This window comes from Trachypithecus francoisi, unplaced genomic scaffold, assembly GCF_009764315.1.
Source record: "Trachypithecus francoisi isolate TF-2019V2 unplaced genomic scaffold, Tfra_2.0 Lachesis_group7, whole genome shotgun sequence".
Lineage (NCBI taxonomy): Eukaryota > Metazoa > Chordata > Mammalia > Primates > Cercopithecidae > Trachypithecus > Trachypithecus francoisi.
In genome coordinates this window covers 59,219,678-59,239,961 of record NW_022681472.1, presented here as the reverse complement: position 1 = coordinate 59,239,961, position 20,284 = coordinate 59,219,678, and the positions used below count along the sequence as shown (strand labels likewise).

Genomic DNA, 20,284 nt, shown 5'->3' with positions numbered 1-20,284 from the left:
GGATATGATTAAACTAAAGAGCTTCTGCACAGCAAAAGAAACTACCATCAGAGTGAACAGGCAACCTACAGAATGGGAGAAAATTTTTGCAATCTACTCATCTGACAAAGGGCTAATATCCAGAACCTACGAAGAACTCAAACAAATTTACAAGAAAAAAACAAAGAACCCCATCAAAAAGTGGGCAAAGGATATGAACAGACATTTCTCAAAAGAAGACATCCATACAGCCAACAGACACATGAAAAAATGCTCATCATCACTGGCCATCAGAGAGATGCAAATCAAAACCACAGTGAGATACCATCTCACACCAGTTATAATGGCAATCATTCAAAAGTCAGGAAATAACAGGTGCTGGAGAGGATGTGGAGAAATAGGAACACTTTTACACTGTTGGTGGGATTGTAAACTAGTTCAACCATTATGGAAAACAGTATGGCAATTCCTCAAGGATCTAGAACTAGATGTACCATATAACCCAGCCATCCCTCTACTGGGTATATACCCAAAGGATTATAAATCATGCTGCTATAAAGACACACGCACACGTATGTTTATTGCCACACTATTCACAATAGCAAAGACTTGGAATCAACCCAAATGTCCATCAGTGACAGACTGGATTAAGAAAATGTGGCACATATACACCATGGAATATTATGCAGCCATAAAAAAGGACGAGTTTGCATCCTTTGTAGGGACATGGATGCAGCTGGAAACCATCATTCTTAGCAAACTATCACAAGAAGAGAAAACCAAACACCGCATGTTCTCACTCATAGGTGGGAACTGAACAATGAGATCACTTGGACTCGGGAAGTGGAACATCACACATCGGGGCCTATCATGTGGAGGGGGGAGGGGGAGGGATTGCATTGGGAGTTATACGTGATATAAATGACGAATTGATAGGTGCTGATGAGTTGATGGGTGCAGCACATCAACATGGCACAAGTATACATATGTAACAAACCTGTATGTTATGCACATGTACCCTAGAACTTAAAGTATAATAATAATAATAATAAACTGTTTTAGAAGCATCTCTTCTTTAAAGGGATTTAATTTAACTTTCTTTGCCCACTCAATTGATGTATTGGAATATACATATTTACTTAGGTCTTTCATGGATCTACAGGGAGTGTTGCTGACCTTGTCACACTGGTGCATATGAGTATTCTGTCTGCCTGGAGAACAACATTGCACATTTGATGCTAACTTCTAGGCGTTTAACTGTACAAAGGAAAGATGTGAAAGCCCCAAATTCACTGCCCTATAACTCCTAATGAATCACATCTTTACATCCGAAATCATGTCTCACTTGCCAGTTACCAGTTTGGGGAAAACTACCTGCCAAAGAGTCTGCAAATGAAAGATGTCAAGTTTAAAGGAACATCATAAAGTTCCTAGAGCCCAAACCAACTAAAGAGATTTCTTCCTCTACATTATCTGGAGTCAGTGCTTCTTCCCAGCACCAACAAGTACATGCTCCTCACGATGATTTCTTGAAGATATTACTTTCCTTACCCCAGGGATGTCTAAGGTCCATTTTGTGTTAGATAAGAAGTGCTTATTTTGAAAAAAGGTTCATTTTGTGGTAGATGAGAACAAAGTACTTAAATAAAGGGCCAGCCTTCTGGTACATTTACCCTTGAGAGCTGAATTTTCTATGCTAGGCTTGCTCATGTCCTGAAAATTTCAGGGCTGAATGAATCACAGTTCAACAATATTAACCTTGTGTTTACCTTCCTATGCTAGACACTGTGCTAAGTGCTTTATCAATATATCCTTACTAAATCCTCCCAATATCATGAGATATTTTGAGTCCCATTTTCTAAATGGGCAAAAGGGAATATGGGGAACTGAAATGACTTGCCAAGGTTACAAACCTAGTAGGTGGTAAAGCTGGCATTCAATCCAGGAAGTCTGACTTAAGGCTGCCTCATGGAGGTTTTGAGACATGAGTTCCATCTGTGATCTGCTGAGCCAGTGATTCTCAATCCTGGCTGTACGTCAGGACCATCTGGGAAATTTTTAAACATCTTGATTCTAGGTTGTACCCCAGACCAGTTAAGCCAGAATCTCTAGGGAGTGGGACCCAGGCAGCAATAGTTTTAAAATCTCCTTAGGTGATTCCAGTGTGCAGCCATATTGCCAATCAGTGTGCTATACAATCGTAATTCTTTCTGCTTATTTTTTTAATTGTATTATTATTTTTTGAGACGGAGTCTCGCTTTCTTGTCCAGGATAGAATGCAGTGATATGATATCGGCTCACTGCAACCTCTGCCTCCCAGATTCAAGCAATTCTCCTGTCTCAGCCGCCTGAGTAGCTGAGACTACAGGTGCACACCACCATGCCTGGCTAATTTTTATATTTTTAATAGAGATAGGGTTTTACCATATTGGTCAGGCTGGTCTCAAACTCCTGACCTCAGGTGATCCACCCACCTTGGCTTCCCAAAGTGCTGAGATTACAGGTATGAGCCACTGCATCCAGCCTCCACCTGTTATTTTTTAAAACTGGAAAATAATTATATTTGTTCCTTTCCACAAGGAATAGTCAAGAGGCCAATGAGTACAAGACATTGTATACCCCCTATATTTGCATTTCCTTTCTCTTTGGGGACGAGCTAGCTCAGGCCTTCACTTTCCTATTAAAGAAGGAAGAGGAAAAAGTGATTACGGTGGTACCTAGATAATGCTTAGATTTGTAATGTGTTTTAGAAAAAAAAATGAATTTATTAGTATTATCTTCAAATGATTTTTAATATTGTGGCACAATTGGAAAAACTGCTACTGCTTTATTGCTGTTAAGAAAAGAAAGAAACAAAGCTGAATTTTGCAGATTTGTATCTAGGGTGCTATAATTGATCCTAGAGTGGCACTGACAACTTGGAAGTGCCAAGATGTGAGGCTCTACAAAGGGCTGTGAAGCTACTTGCATAGTGACAGAAAGTAAATGAACTTTTATTGAGCACTTACTCATGGTTTAGTGGACAGAACATGGGTTTTTATAGACAGGCAGACATGGGTACAAATCCCAACTCTGCCATTTACTAGCTGTGGTTTTTTGGTTTTGTTTGTTTTTATTTTTTAAGACAGGGTCTTGCTCTGTTGCCCTGGCTGGAGTGCAGTTGTGCCATCTCGGCTCACCACAACTTCCACTTCCCGGGTTCAAGTGATTCTTGTGCCTCAGCCTCCCAAGCAGCTGAGATTACAGGCCTGTGCCACCATGCCTGGCTAATTTTTGTATTTTTAGTAGAGATGGGGGTTTCACCATGTTGTCCAGGCTGGTCTTGAACTCCTGACATCAGGAGATCTGCCCTCCTGGGCCTCCCAAAGTGCTGGGATTACAGGCGTGAGCCACCGTGCCTGGTCGGCCTTGGGCCTGTAAGTCTCCATTTCCTCATCTATAAAGCGGGGGCCGATAAGGCTCACCTGGCAGGACTGTATGATATGTGCGAAGCATCCAGTACAGTATCTGACGCATGGCGATAATTATGATCATGTGGCAGATGCCATGTTATACACATTTGTTATCTCCCTTTATCTTCACAATACACCCTCAAAAAGATGCTGTTATTTTCATTGATGGAGGTGAGCCCTGAGAGGCTCCACAATTTGCCCCAAGGCACACAGCCGTGAGACGTCCAGTTAGGGTTGGTCTTCTGTATCCAAAGCCTGTGAAGGCTGGCTGCCACACCTTGCTTCACAGGCCATCCCATAGCTGATGTGTCTATTAGAACAGAGGGAGAGAGTGTCTGGATAATGGAATCAAATTTAAAAGGCAAACAAATTTTCAGCTATCTTCCAAGCACATGACAATGTTATGAAAAAGGCTATTTGGCTCAGAAAGGGCACTATCACTTACCCCTTTTCCTTTTAAGGTGGAGCTCTACCTGGAGAACACCCATCTAAGAAACTGAAATTGCAAAGCTCCCTCTGGCTTAAGTACTCCTAGCCTTAGCTCTATGCTAAACTACAAAAAATAAAAAATAAAAAATAAAAAAACCTGGGTGAGCCATTGTCTAATCACATCATATCCACATTCCCAAGAGAATTAAGCATAAATTTTTTCTGGCGCTGGCTTTTATGGTTTCCCATGACAGTCCATAAAAATTCAAATTGTGGTACATTTTGAAGTAATTTAAGAAGAATGAAATATTGTTGAAATAATTTGGGAGCTCACTTCAAGGGAACTTGGGAAATAGGGCCAAGCTGGGTTCCTAGGAAGGAAGAGAATGGGTTTTACAGAATAGGTACAAAATCCCTGCCACACAGGCCATCAAGTGGAGGTGTGCAATGGTCATTTGGAAATGTGGCATAGGAGCTTGGGATAGAGTGGAAATAGCATCTAAATTGTTGAGGCCATGGGATCAGATGAACTTGTTAAGAAAATTGGGTAGAGTCTGCAGAGGAAAGGTTGAAAAAGGAACCTTGAGGAATACCAGAAACTAAGGGACAAGCAGAGGAAGAGGAATCGGCAAAGGAGACTGACAAAGAGTAGAATCAGAAAGACAGGGGTGCCCAAAAGCAGGGTAGCATTAAAAGTTGACAAAACTTTGAGGAAAGCCATCCTAGGGCTGCCATAACAAAATACCACAGACCTGTGGGCTTTAAAAACGAAATTTATTTTAACAGATGCAGAGAGGTCCAGCAGGATGAGGACTTAGATGGTGTCATTGACTTTGGCAATTAGAGTATTTGTGACCCTAGAGTGTAGTTTCAGTTGGAGTGGTGGAATCAGAAGTGAGATGGTGAGATGGTAGAGGCCTGAGAAAGAAATGCAAAGTGATGAAGTGGAGCTATGGAGCAGAGGGCTCACTGACAATGGAAGACTTTTCTGGCATCCCAAGCAACTACTGATTGTGAAATCTCAATTAGTCAGTAAATCTGTGCTGGGCACCATATTTCTTGAAGTGCCATCTTAACAGTTTTTAGTTGAGTCAGTTATTGCAAATGTCTTTCTTCATCAGGGAGAGTGACAGGCTCACTGTGTGGAGCTCTTAAGTTTGCATGCATTTTCCTTCTCATCCCAGCTCCTACTACTCACAATGCCCTATAGCATCCATTTATATCACGTGCCTGTCCCCTGAAAGCATGTAGTTTGTGACTTCTGTTAAGGTATCTCTTGGGGCTCTTTTCCAAGTTACTTCTTATATCTAGGATAAATCAGAGATTCCCTCTGAAGCAAAACAGAACACTTATTTACTTATTGTTCTTAACATCTTTTATTGTGGTACAATATACATAAACAGAACATTTATAGACCAGTGGCAGTGGGATGTATATCTCATGCTAGGGAGGAAGTGGAGGACTATCTACTGGTGGAAACCAAGTTGTGAAAAAGATGATGTTTGACTATGATAATAAAAAAGAAACACAAGAGAGAGGATGCTGTTTATATAGAAGCCTGCAACTACAATGACTCTACCCTGGAGATCGATCAAGGAAGCATCCAGTAAAGGAATGTGTTATTAAACCAGCTACCTGCTGAGTAACTGGAACTTAATACAGCTGGGAAAACTCTAGGAGCTTGTGCAAAATATCTATCTCAGCATTACCCCACCCAAGCTTGTGGGAGCTCTCAGTAGTCATTGACTGATTGACAGGTGCTGGGATGGGGATAGGAATGAATAAGCATCAATAGCGCCAAAGTCCTGGCAACTCCTGCCATGGGAGTGGTGAGATAAAGACTTCAGGCCACAGAGAGCAGGTGCCATAGTTGGAAGTCAGCATGGGTGCATGGGGTGTAAAGGGGTTGAAGGAAAGGTAGAGCCAGTGTTGTCTGCTGTAGTCCTGTGCTCTTTTGTCTTCTGCCATTCTGATTCCTTTGAATCAAGTTCTACAAGTCTGAGTCCTGTCCCACAAACACCTGTCTCATAAAAATGTGCAGATATTTTTCTAGGGTATTGTATTAGATCGCTAGGGTTGCCATAACAAAATATTGCAGACCGGTGGGCTTAAAAAACAGAAATTTATTTTCTCATAGTCCTAGAGGCTAGAAGTCTGAGGCAAGGTTGGTTTCTTCTGAAGCCTCTCTCCTTGGTTTGTAGGTGACCATTTTCTCTTTTGTCTTCATAGGGTCTTTCCTCTGTGTGTGCCTGTCCTAATCTCCTAATCTTGTAAGAACACCAGTCATATTGAATTACAGCCCATTCACATGACCTTATTTTACCCTCCTTAACCTCCTGAAAGACACTATATAAAAAGACAGTCAGTCACATTCTCAGGTATGGGGGGTTAGGATTTCAACATATGAATTTGAATTTGGGGGGGACACAGTTCAGCCCTTTACAGGTATATATTTAAAAATGGAATTGTTTTTCCAAATAATATACACATTTTAAATTTGAATAAGTTGGCTAAACTGACATTGAAGAGTGGCAGAATATGCCTCTCCAGAATTTGGCATTTTGGCATAAGGATTATTTTGAGCTAAAAGCACTTTTAAAAAGCGGGTGCGGCCGGGCGCGGTGGCTCAAGCCTGTAATCCCAGCACTTTGGGAGGCCGAGACGGGCGGATCACGAGGTCAGGAGATGGAGACCATCCTGGCTAACACAGTGAAACCCCGTCTCTACTAAAAAAATACAAAAAACTAGCCGGGCGAGGTGGCGGGCGCCTGTAGTCCCAGCTACTCGGGAGGCTGAGGCAGGAGAATGGCGTAAACCCGGGAGGCGGAGCTTGCAGTGAGCCGAGATCCGGCCACTGCACTCCAGCCTGGGCGACAGAGCGAGACTCCGTCTCAAAAAAAAAAAAAAAAAAAGCGGGTGCAAACAAAACTTTTTTTTTTTTTTGAGACAAAGTCTCACTCTGTTACCCAGGCTGGAGTGCAGTGGCATGACCTTGGCTCACTGCAGCCTTGATCTCCTGGGCTCAAGTGATCCACCTGCCTAAGCCTCCCAAGGAGCTGGGACTATGGATGCACACCACCATGCCTTTCTCTCTCTTTTTTCTTTTCTTTCTTTCTCTTTCTTCTTTCTTTCCTTCCTTCCTTCCTTCCTCCTTCCTTCCTTCCTTCCTTCCTTCCTTCCTTTTTTTTTTTTTTTTTTTTGAGACGGAGTCTCGCTCTGTCGCCCAGGCTGGAGTGCAGTGGCCGGATCTCAGCTCACTACAAGCTCCGCCTCCCGGGTTCACGCCATTCTCCTGCCTCAGCCTCCCGAGTAGCTGGGACTACAGGCGCCCGCCACCTCGCCCAGCTAGTTTTTTTGTATTTTTAGTAGAGACGGGGTTTCACGTGTTAGCCAGGATGGTCTCGATCTCCTGACCTCGTGATCCGCCCGTCTCGGCCTCCAAAGTGCTGGGATTACAGGCTTGAGCCACCGCGCCCGGCCACCTTCCTTTCTTTCCTTCTCTCTCTCTTTTTCCTTCCTTCCTTCCTTTCTTTCTTTGTTTCTTTCTTTCTTTCTCTCTCTCTCTTTCTTTGTTTCTTTCTCTCTCTCTCTCTCTCTTTCTTTCTTTCTTCTTTCTTTCTTTTTGTAGAGATGGGGTCTTGTTGTGTTGCCCAAGCTGGCATCTTTTTTTTTTTTAAACCCACATCTTTTTCCTTCCTTCCTTCCTTTCTTTCTTTGTTTCTTTCTTTCTTTCTCTCTCTCTCTTTGTTTCTTTCTTTCTCTCTCTCTCTCTCTTTCTTTCTTTCTCTCTTTCTTTCTTTCTTCTTTCTTTCTTTTTGTAGAGATGGGGTCTTGTTGTGTTGCCCAAGCTGGCATCTTTTTTTTTTTTAAACCCACATATGCCTAATTACTGATGACACTGAGGATCTTTTTATATTTTTATTGGCCATTCAACTTTCCTCCTGCCTGTTCATGTTATTTTCTCTTGGTCATTTGTCTTTTGCTTATAAAATTCTCATTTGTTTAAATGTATATCACTATACTAACTCTGTGACACATGGGCTGTAGATACCTTCTAATAGACTATCATTCATCTTTATGTGGATGTTTATCATACAGAGGTTTTAAATTTCAATGTGGTCACCTGCACCCTGGATCTGTCCTCAAGGACTTTTATACTCCAAGGATAACGCCCCTACCCTTCTAGCTTCAACCTCACCCTAAGGAATCCTTGCAATTGTTGAGAAACATACTCTAGTTTGTTACACTTTTTATGACTTCTCCCTGACCTGTCCCTTTCTCCAATTGCGGGCCTCTTTTTGCTTTGTTTCATAGCAACATTTCTCAAAAGATAGTTTGTTTTTTTCCATTCTCTCCACTTCCTCACCACCCCTACAGTCATCAACCTCTGTAGTCTGGCTCTATGGCCACCTCTCTGCTGGAATTGTTCTTGTTAAGATCACCAGTCACCTTCATGGTGCTAGTTGGAGTCACATCTCTGTTCTCACATGATTTCACCTTTTGGCAGCATTCACCATGACTGACCATTTCTCCCTTCATGAAACATTTTTTTTAAATGTTGGCTTCAGTAAATGAGCTCCCCGTTTTCTTCCTAACTGCCTCAGCACTTCTCAGTACCCTTTGCTGACTCTTCCTCCACCACCAACTCTCTGAATGTTGGAGTGTCTCTCGGCACAGCCCTGGACTTCCCTCACTAGCTTCTCATCAGGTGAACTAACTCCTGTGCCATTTAATATCTTCCACGTGTTGATGACCCCCAAATGCACAGCTCCACCTTTGACCAATTCCTTGAACTTTAGACTCGTACATCCAGTTCCCTGCTGGACACCTCCCTTTGGTTATTTCATACATAATGGGTCTAAAATGGTTCTTTTTGATTTTCACTGCCTCCCCAAAAAAACTTTTCCCACCCCATTTTCACCTATCTTGCCAAGAACCCTGTTGCTCAAATCAAAAAACTTAGGAATCACCCTGATTTCTCCCTTGACTTCACTTTCTACACCCAGTCCATCAGCAAGTCCTAATGTTTCTATTTCCAAAATGTTCTCAGCATCCATCATTTTCATCCATCTTTGCAACCATTACCCTATTCCTTGCACTGACATCTCTTCCCAGGGTTATAGCTATAGCCTCCTAAACGGTCTCCTGCTTCCATTCCTGCTTCCGTCCAGCTCATTCTCCTGTTAACATTCTTTTCAGCATTTATCCCCATCTTAAGTTACTGTAATAACTTATTTCTTTACATGGTTATTGTCTGTTTCCTCTACTATTTTGCCATCTCCATGAGGGTAGGGACCATATCTGTTGTATCTCTCACCACATCCCAACTTCTGCCACATTGAAGAGTCTCAGTAAATACATTTGGATTAAATAAATAAGTGAATGCATGATTTTAAATATTAGATAATATTCATAATTTGCTCAGAAAATTCTCCTGAGATTGGCCACTTCCCAGACTGGTGAAACAGGAGAATATGACCTTGTGTATCCTAATGACTCCTGAAAAGAGTGTAAAGACAACATGCTTGGGAACATAAAGTGGAGCAGGAGTTACAAGCTCAAACGTCTCTGGGTTCTGGCAGGTAACAGAAATGGGGAGGTTACCATGTGTAAGCCACAATGAGTGGTAGGGACCATCACAATTTGAGACCCCCCAGCTATAGCCAATGCAGACTCATCAACTCCAGCCAGGTGTGGCCAAGCAGCCAAGGGCCCAATGGTGAGCGATCTTCCAGTTTTTTGAAAGATGGAAGTATATGCATACAAATTAGAATAGTTTTGTTCAATTTCTCAGACTTGAAAAGAAAATTCGTTTTGGCTGTGAGTAATCATTTGAAACAGCAACTTAAATGAAGTAAAGTATATTTCTTCCCCACAAAAAGAGGTTTGAGGTATATAGTCAAAGACTCATGAAGCTCAAAGGAATTAGGGACTCATGCTCCTTCTAACTTGTTGCTCATCTTGGCACAGTTTTCATTCTTGAAGTTACCTTATGGCCCAGTGGACTGAGGTAGCTCCAGCCATTACCTCCTCATTCTGCACACCAGGAAGCAAAAGAGGAAAGAGCGAGCCTGACTTCCTGGAAACTTCTATGCCTCATTTTTATTTCATTTCATTGTCTAGAACTTAATTGTGCAGCAACTTCTAGCTGCAAGGGAGGCTGGAAAGTGTAATGTTTGTTCTAAGGGGACATGTGCTCAACTAAGGAAGAAGGGAAGGATGGATACTGGAGTTCTAAAGTAGGAGTCTCTGCCAGAGCTATTTATGTGAAATTCCTAAGTTTTGACACCATGACAGCTAAACACAGCAGCTCTGTTACCTGATTTCAGCAGAGGAGCTGCCAGTGTTGTAAACCCTGCTTAGAGCAGCAAATGTGAATGGGAAGCATTTCAGTGTCACATGGGGCAGCCTGCAAGTCTGGCTGGTGAGGATCAAAAACAGATGCAGGTTAGCAGGACTCAGGCAGTGCAAACGGGAGTGTGTTCAGGTACCCTAGGAGGTGGGGGTGGGTTGTGGAAAGCACTGTGAAGGTGGGCCGTGAATAAAGTCTGAGGGGCTACTGTCTGTTACCTGTACATCCAAGCTGTGCTCAGGGCATTGGCAGCAGCATGGGCAGTCCCTGGCTTCCCTTACCTTTAGGTCTAAGCAGTTATTCCAAGGAGTGCAATTTCTGTCTTCTCTGAACTATAAAGTCCCTCTCAGTATTCTGACCTCTCACACCAGGTCAAGGTCACCCTCTCTGGAGGGATAAGTGAGCCTGGACCAGACCCAAACTCCCTGAGAACTCACTGGCCCTTTCCAATCACTGCCTTCACTACCAGCCCTCTTCAATCCTCTCTCTCTAGCCCCCTCCAATCACCCAAATTGTCCTCTTAGACTTGGGCTCAGCCCAGCCCGAGGCTCCATGACAATTCCCCTCTAAATGGCCTCATCTCCCGGTTACACCAGACCTTCTAGACATGGTGGCACCATGTGGTGGTAGGAAAAGAACTGAATTTGCAGACAGTCTTCCCCCACTTGAATCTCTGCACAAAAACTTACTAGTTGACTAGACTATAAATATTTCTATAAGTGTAAATTGGTGCTAACAGCATTCTCCTTACCTACTTCACAAGGCTTTTTGGAGGATTCACAGGGATCACTTATGTAAAAGGTCTTTGTTTAAAAAAAAAAAAAAGTCTAAATAGCTCTGCATACAAATTTAAGGTTCCGGTAAAGATTCTCTGTAACTGCCCAAATATGTTTAAAATTAATGACTTTATTGACACAAACTTTGCCATGAGAAGTGTTATCCTAAAAGGATAGTAAGGATTAGTTTCTGTCTCATACACACATGAAAAAGTAGCCAGATGCATTTTTAGTCACATGGTTTAACTTCTGGTTGCTGTCTCCGTGAAATCCAGATTGTTCTGGGGAGGGCCAGATCATATGCCGTGCATTTCCTTCTCCCCTGGAAGTGAGAAAGTGTTTCTATATAAAACGGAGACACTTTCTTACGGTGATAAATTCCAAACAACATGCAGCAGTGAACTGATGCAGAAACAAAACTGTAAAGAGAAGCCACAAAGCACATCCCCAGGGAGAAAGAGCCCTTGAACTCGCAGGATCACTGCCAACCTTTGGCAGCTGGGGGCTCCTGCTGAGTAATGTCAGTGGGGACATATGAGTCACAGGTTTTGCTTTTATTTTATTATTATTAAGAACATTTTTTAGAACATAAAATTCCTAAAAGCCCTTTCTCAAAGAATCACAAAATGATAAAGGTTTAGAAAAACTATAGTTTTGTGTATGGTAAAGTCTTGTACAGTGATTAGAACACCTAGTTTAAGACATAAACCTACCCTGAATATAAAAGATTCCATTGCTGAGTGATTTGCAACACACACTATACCTTAAGGGTCTAATTCAGTCTCCTAGTTATGAAGTCACTGCTAGATTCAGGATAGACAGTAATGACTAACTAGACTCCAAATCCCTCAACATCTGCATAGTACCTGGCACAGGATGGACATTTAATGTTTAGTGAATAAATATGCAATCTGCCAATGGACAGAAGGAAGGAAAAATGACACTACCCACTTGTGTTTGAAGAATAACAGAGTTAGCAGATGAGGAGGTTGTGTATCTGACTTTTGACCTGCATGTCAGTTCTCTGGACTATGTTATATAAACATAACATCATTAGGCTGCCTATTTCTGCTAAACATGGAATTTATTGGTATAGTTTGGTACAACTTTAGTCCTATCTTTCCCAATCCCAGGCCTGTTAACAATCCTTGAAAAATCCTGCTACAATAGTTTGGAGGAAAATACATCCAGATGAACATGTTTCAAGACATATTAGAAAATTATTCCTATCAAAACATCCTTTTTCTGTATCAGTTACCTCATTTCTAATGCAGTGCACATCAATCTAATGTCAGTGTGAATACACATCAACCAGCTGCTGGCTTTCTAAAGTGATTCCTTTGCAGATGCCAAAATGACAGTCCTGGGTGGTGAACAGAGAGATCAAGGTGAAGCCATGCATGCTGCCACATGTCTCTGGATCATCTCCTTCTCCTACGTAGTGTTCAATCTTTGATTAACAATTGCAAATGACCCCAATAGAGAGGGAAGACAGTTAAGAAGACAAGCAAAGGGAACTGGAAAGCTATGCAAAATTGCAATGTCTGGCTGAGCCCTGAGGGGTATCCTTGTTTGGATGCATTGGCCACAAGCATGGTGACATTAAGGACTGGAGGCCAATGTGGACATCAGAATAGGAGGACTTTCCAGGCAGAGGAGGAGCAGATATGACTGCTTCACAGACACCTCCCAAAGACATGCTATGGGCAGTGGGTTGATCCATGGGAAACTGGATCTGATCTGTCTCATACCAAGCTAAGGAAACAAGGATAACAAGGAATTTTTCTCTGCCTTGATTTTTTCAATATGTGGGTTTAGAGTTGGATGGAAGCCAGCTTTTAAGTGACCCTGGTAAGATTTGTAATGATAATATTTAAAATGAAAGAAGGAAAGAATAAGCTTGCCTGAAACAGAACACACTATAATGGGCAGGAGAGTTTGGTACTAAGGTGTGACTCTTTCACCCAGGAAATGCATTCCTACTTTTCTGTTTCATAAACTGACCTGTAGCTTTAACTCACTACTTTTACACCAGACCCTATTACAGGAGTTGCAAAGAGACAAACTGAACTGCACATTTGCAGTTTATTAACATATGTAAGCACTATGCCAATACATTTACATGATAAGTAGAAGGCTCAGAAGGGTCCCAACAAAACCAGGCAGCAGTTTGCTGCCAGGTAAGACAGTCTTGCCAGGGACTCAGTAGCATTCAGGTCCAGCAAGGGGCAGCCACTTCTTCAAGGTTCTTTGATGGTATCCAGTGCCTTGAAGGACACAGAAGAAGTCCATCTACCCTTCTGCTTGGACTCTCTGCTAGTTGACACAGTTCTTTGTGATTCTTCGACTTCTGTCCATCTGTTGGATGCTGTCTGTTACATTAATGGTGACTTCTTTTGCAGACATTCTCTTAGCATCTCTTTTAGCCTGTTAAGTTGAAAACAGTGAATTGAGTTACTAGGAAATGTAAACCAAAGTAAATGACTGAGGCAAGTCTCAATCAATTTAGAGGTTTATTTTGCCCCAGTTGAGAGTGTGCCTGGGAAAAAGGAACACAAATCACAGGAACATTTGTGATCTGTGCGAAAACTCCCAAAGAGGGTTTGAGGACTTCAATATTTAAGGGGGAAAGAGTGGGCAGTAGGGGAAAGAGGAAAGGAAAAGAGAGGGTAGAGAAAAGGGGCAAACAGTTACATTCTTTTGAGGCTTTGATGAGCATTCACTGAATCTACATTTTATATGTGAGAGGAGGGAATAGATAAACAGTCAAATATGCATTCATCTCACGCTCAATGAACTTGCATTTTCACATAAGATAAAAGAACAGGGGGACGGAGCAAGATGGCCGAATAGGAACAGCTCCAGTCTCCAACTCCCAGCGTGAGCGACACAGAAGACCGGTGATTTCTGAATTTTCAACTGAGGTACTGGGGTCATCTCACTAGGGAGTGCCGGACAATCGGTGCTGGTCAGCTGCTGCAGCCTGACCAGCGAGAGCTGAAGCAGGGCGAGGCATCGCCTCACCTGGAAGCGCAAGGGGGAAGGAAATCCATTTTCCTAGCCAGGGGAACTGAGACACACAACACCTGGAAAATCGGGTAACTCCACCCCAATACTGCGCTTTAAGGAAACAGGCACACCAGGAGAATATATCCCACACCTGGCCGGGAGGGTCCCATGCCCACGGAGCCTCCCTCACTGCTAACACAGCAGTCTGCGGCGATCTATCCCCAAGGCAGCAGCGAGGCTGGGGGAGGGGCGCCCGCCATTGCTGAGGCTTAAGTAGGTAAACAAAGCCGCTGGGAAGCTTGAACTGGGTGGAGCTCACAGCAGCTCAAGGAAGCCTGCCTGTCTCTGTAGTCTCCACCTCTGGGGACAGCGCACAGCTGAAATCCAATAGGGGAAGCAGCGGGGGCCGGTGCAGACGCGAACGACTCTGTCTGACAGCTTTGGGGAGAGCCGTGGATCTCCCAACGTGGAGGTTGAGATCTGAGAACGGACAGACTGCCTGCTCAGGTGGGTCCCTGACCCCTGAGTAGCCTAGCTGGGAGACATCCCCCACTAGGGGCAGTCTGACACCCCACACCTCACGGGGTGGAGTCAACCCGAGAGGAAACTTCCAAAGGAAGAATCAGACAGCTACACTCGCTGTTCAGCAATATTCTATCTTCGGCAACCTCTGCTGCTGATACCCAGGCAAACAGGGTCTGGAGTGGACCTCAAGCAATCTCCAACAGACCAACAGACAGTCCTTCTGACTGTCAGATGGAAAACGATCAAACAGGAAGGACACCTATACCAAAACCCCATCAGTACGTCACCATCATCAAAGACCAGAGACAGAAAAAAACACAAAGATGGGAAAGAAGCAGGGCAGAAAAGCTGGAAATTCAAAAAATAAGAGCGCATCTCCCCCTGCAAAGGAGCGCAGCCCATCGCCAGCAACGGATCAAAGCTGGTCAGAGAATGACTTTGACGAGATGAGAGAAGAAGGCTTCAGTCCATCAAACTTCTCAGAGCTAAAGGAGGAATTACGTACCCAGCGCAAAGAAACTAAAAATCTTGAAAAAAGAGTGGAAGAATTGACAGCTAGACTAATTAATGCAGAGAAGATCATAAACGAAATGACAGAGATGAAAACCATGACACGAGAAATACGTGACAAATGCACAAGCTTCAGTAACCGACTCGATCAACTGGAAGAAAGAGTATCAGCGATTGAGGATCAAATGAATGAAATGAAGCGAGAAGAGAAACCAAAAGAAAAAAGAAGAAAAAGAAAGGAACAAAGCCTGCAAGAAGTATGGGATTATGTAAAAAGACCAAATCTACGTCTGATTGGGGTGCCTGAAAGTGAGGGGGAAAATGGAACCAAGTTGGAAAACACTCTTCAGGATATCATCCAGGAGAACTTCCCCAACCTAGTAGGGCAGGCCAACATTCAAATTCAGGAAATACAGAGAATGCCACAAAGATACTCCTCCAGAAGAGCAACTCCAAGACACATAATTGCCAGATTCACCAAAGTTGAAATCAAGGAAAAAATCTTAAGGGCAGCCAGAGAGAAAGGTCGGGTTACCCACAAAGGGAAGCCTATCAGACTCACAGCAGATCTCTCGGCAGAAACTCTACAAGCCAGAAGAGAGTGGGGGCCAATATTCAACGTTCTTAAAGAAAAGAATTTTCAACCCAGAATTTCATATCCAGCCAAACTAAGTTTCATAAGTGAAAGAGAAATAAAATCCTTTACATATAAGCAAATGCTTAGAGATTTTGTCACCACCAGGCCTGCCTTACAAGAGACCCTGAAGGAAGCCCTAAACATGGAAAGGAACAACCGGTACCAGCCATTGCAAAAACATGCCAAAATGTAAAGACCATCGAGGCTAGGAAGAAACTGCATCAACTAACGAGCAAAATAACCAGTTAATATCATAATGACAGGATCAAGTTCACACATAACAATATTAACCTTAAATGTAAATGGACTAAATGCTCCAATTAAAAGACACAGACTGGCAAACTGGATAAAGAGTCAAGACCCATCAGTCTGCTGTATTCAGGAGACCCATCTCACATGCAGAGACATGCATAGGCTCAAAATAAAGGGATGGAGGAAGATCTACCAAGCAAATGGAGAACAAAAAAAAGCAGGGATTGCAATCCTAGTCTCTGATAAAACAGACTTTAAACCATCAAAGATCAAAAGAGACAAAGAAGGCCATTACATAATGGTAAAGGGATCAATTCAACAGGAAGAGCTAACTCTCCTAAATATATATGCACCCAATACAGGAGCACCCAGATTCATAAAGCAAGTCCTTAGAGACCTACAAAGAGACTTAGACTCCCATACAATAATAATGGGAGACTTCAACACTCCACTGTCAACATTAGACAGATCAACGAGACAGAAAGTTAACAAGGATATCCAGGAATTGAACTCATCTCTGCACCAAGCGGACCTAATAGACATCTATAGCACTCTCCACCCCAAATCAACAGAATATACCTTCTTCTCAGCACCACATCACACTTATTCCAAAATTGACCACATAATTGGAAGTAAAGCACTCCTTAGCAAATGTAAAAGAACAGAAATTATAACAAACTGTCTCTCAGACCACAGTGCAATCAAACTAGAACTCAGGACTAAGAAACTCAGTCAAAACCGCTCAACTACATGGAAACTGAACAACCTGCTCCTGAATGACTACTGGGTACATAATGAAATGAAAGCAGAAATAAAGATGTTCTTTGAAACCAATGAGAACAAAGATACAACATACCAGAATCTCTGGGACACATTTAAAGCAGTGTGTAGAGGGAAATTTATAGCACTAAATGCCCACAAGAGAAAGCAGGAAAGATCTAAAATTGACACTCTAACATCACAATTAAAAGAACTAGAGAGGCAAGAGCAAACACATTCAAAAGCTAGCAGAAGGCAAGAAATAACTAAGATCAGAGCACAAACTGAAGGAGATAGAGACACAAAAAACCCTCCAAAAAATCAATGAATCCAGGAGTTGGTTTTTTGAAAAGATCAACAAAATTGACAGACCGCTAGCAAGACTACTAAAGAAGAAAAGAGAGAGGAATCAAATAGACGCAATAAAAAATGATAAAGGGGATATCACCACCGACCCCACAGAAATACAAACTACCATCAGAGAATACTATAAATGCCTCTACGCAAATCAACTAGAAAATCTAGAAGAAATGGATAATTTCCTGGACACTTACACTCTCCCAAGACTAAACCAGGAAGAAGTTGAATCCCTGAATAGACCAATAGCAGGCTCTGAAATTGAGGCAACAATTAATAGCCTACCCACGAAAAAAAGTCCAGGGCCAGATGGATTCACAGCTGAATTCTACCAGAGGTACAAGGAGGAGCTGGTACCATTCCTTCTGAAACTATTCCAATCAATAGAAAAAGAGGGAATCCTCCCTAACTCATTTTATGAGGCCAACATCATCCTGATACCAAAGCCTGGCAGAGACACAACAAAAAGAGAATTTTAGACCAATATCCCTGATGAACATCGATGCAAAAATTCTCAATAAAATACTGGCAAACCGGATTCAGCAGCACATCAAAAAGCTTATCCACCATGATCAAGTGGGCTTCATCCCTGGGATGCAAGGCTGGTTCAACATTCGCAAATCAATAAACGTAATCCAGCATATAAACAGAACCAAAGACAAGAACCACATGATTATCTCAATAGATGCAGAAAAGGCTTTTGACAAAATTCAACAGCCCTTTATGCTAAAAACGCTCAATAAATTCGGTATTGATGGAACGTACCTCAAAATAATAAGAGCTATTTATGACAAACCCACAGCTAATATCATACTGAATGGGCAAAAACTGGAAAAATCCCTTTGAAAACTGGCACAAGACAGGGATGCCCTCTCTCACCACTCCTATTCAACATAGTGTTGGAAGTTCTGGCTAGGGCAATCAGGCAAGAGAAAGAAATCAAGGGTATTCAGTTAGGAAAAGAAGAAGTCAAATTGTCCCTGTTTGCAGATGACATGATTGTATAATTAGAAAACCCCATTGTCTCAGCCCAAAATCTCCTTAAGCTGATAAGCAACTTCAGCAAAGTCTCAGGATACAAAATTAATGTGCAAAAATCACAAGCATTCTTATGCACCAGTAACAGACAAGCAGAGAGCCAGATCAGGAATGAACTTCCATTCACAATTGCTTCAAAGAGAATAAAATACCTAGGAATCCAGCTTACAAGGGATGTAAAGGACCTCTTCAAGGAGAACTACAAACCACTCTCAGTGAAATCAAAGAGGACACTAACAAATGGAAGAACATACCATGCTCATGGATAGGAAGAATCAATATCGTGAAAATGGCCATACTGCCCAAGGTTATTTATAGATTCAATGCCATCCCCATCAAGCTACCAATGACTTTCTTCACAGAATTGGAAAAAACTGCTTTAAAGTTCATATGGAACCAAAAAAGAGCCCGCATTGCCAAGACAATCCTAAGTCAAAAGGACAAAGCTGGAGGCATCACGCTACCTGACTTCAAACTATACTACAAGGCTACAGTAACCAAAACAGCATGGTACTGGTACCACAACAGAGATATAGACCAATGGAACAGAACAGAGTCCTCAGAAATAATACCACACATCTACAGCCATCTGATCTTTGACAAACCTGAGAGAAACAAGAAATGGGGAAAGGATTCCCTATTTAATAAATGGTGCTGGGAAAATTGGCTAGCCATAAGTAGAAAGCTGAAACTGGATCCTTTCCTTACCCTTATACGAAGATTAATTCAAGATGGATTAGAGACTTAAATGTTAGACCTAATACCATAAAAACCCTAGAAGAAAATCTAGGTAGTACCATTCAGGACATAGGCATGGGCAAGGACTTCATGTCTAAAACACCAAAAGCAATGGCAGCAAAAGCCAAAATTGACAAATGGGATCTAATTAAACTAAAGAGCTTTTGCACAGCAAAAGAAACTACCATCAGAGTGAACAGGCAACCTACAGAATGGGAGAAAATTTTGCAACCTACTCATCTGACAAAGGGCTAATATCCAGAATCTACAAAGAACTCAAACAAATATACAAGAAAAAAAACAAAAACCCCATCAAAAAGTGGGCAAAGGATATGAACAGACATTTCTCAAAAGAAGACATCCATACAGCCAACAGACACATGAAAAAATGCTCATCATCACTCGCCATCAGAGAAATGCAAATCAAAACCACAATGAGATACCATCTCACACCAATTAGAATGGCAATCATTAGAAGTCAGGAAACAACAGGTGTTGGAGAGGATGTGGAGAAATAGGAACACTTTTACACTGTTGGTGGGATTGTAAACTAGTTCAACCATTATGGAAAACAGTATGGCAATTCCTCAAGGATCTAGAACTAGATGTACCATATGACCAGCCATCCCACTACTGGGTATATACCCAAAGGATTATAAATTACTACAAAGACACATGCACACGTATGTTTATTGCGGCACTATTCACAATAGCACAGACTTGGAATCAACCCAAATGTCCATCTGTGACAGACTGAATTAAAAAAATGTGGCACATATACACCATGGAATACTATACAGCCATCAAAAAGGATGAGTTTGCGTCCTTTGTAGGGACATGGATGCAGCTGGAAACCATCATTCTTAGCAAACTATCACAAGAAGAGAAAATCAAACACCACATGTTCTCACTCATAGGTGGGAACTGAACAATGAGATCACTTGGACTCGGGAAGGGGAACATCACACACTGGGGCCTATCATGTGGAGGGGGGAGGAGGGAGGGATTGCATTGGGGAGTTATACATGATATAAATGATGAATTGATGGGTGCTGACGAGTTGATGGGTGCAGCACACCAACATGGCATAAGTATACATATGTAACAAACCTGCACGTTATGCACATGTACCCTAGAACTTAAAGTATAATTAAAAAAAAAAGAAAATAGAATAGTTAATGAGTAAAATGTGCATTTGTCTCAAGTAAGCAGAAGGATGACTCCTAGTCCTGTCTTTGTCCCACACCTGCGAAGATAAGCTGTTAATTTACATGGGGTGAAATCCAACAGAAATCTGTTTTAGGGTAAAGATCTTAGGGCCCACAAGGAATTTCTTTGTGAGAAATTGTGAGGGAGTCCCCCAGAAAGGTATGTGGCCTTCTGTCTTTGCAGTTATCTATTTAGAAACAAAATGGAAAGCAGTTTTGGGTGACTTAACTGCTAAGCTTAACTTTTCCCTTTGGCATAGTGA

The 20,284-nt window shown here is 42.2% G+C and overlaps 1 protein-coding gene and 1 long non-coding RNA gene across 3 annotated transcripts in view; one reads left to right on the top strand and one right to left on the bottom strand.

Annotated features, from left to right (window-relative positions):
- The window catches only part of LOC117078858, a 130,008-nt gene that overhangs the window by 108,095 nt on the left and 1,629 nt on the right, over positions 1-20,284 (top strand). The window lies entirely within an intron of this gene.
- The window catches only part of BAALC (BAALC binder of MAP3K1 and KLF4), a 94,638-nt gene continuing 85,452 nt past the window's right edge, over positions 11,099-20,284 (bottom strand). For both annotated transcript variants that reach the window (XM_033202365.1, XM_033202366.1), the window contains one exon: positions 11,099-13,415. In XM_033202365.1, the coding sequence (XP_033058256.1) occupies positions 13,305-13,415 (111 nt within the window). In that variant the 3' untranslated portion in view covers positions 11,099-13,304. The remainder of the gene's footprint in view (positions 13,416-20,284) is intronic.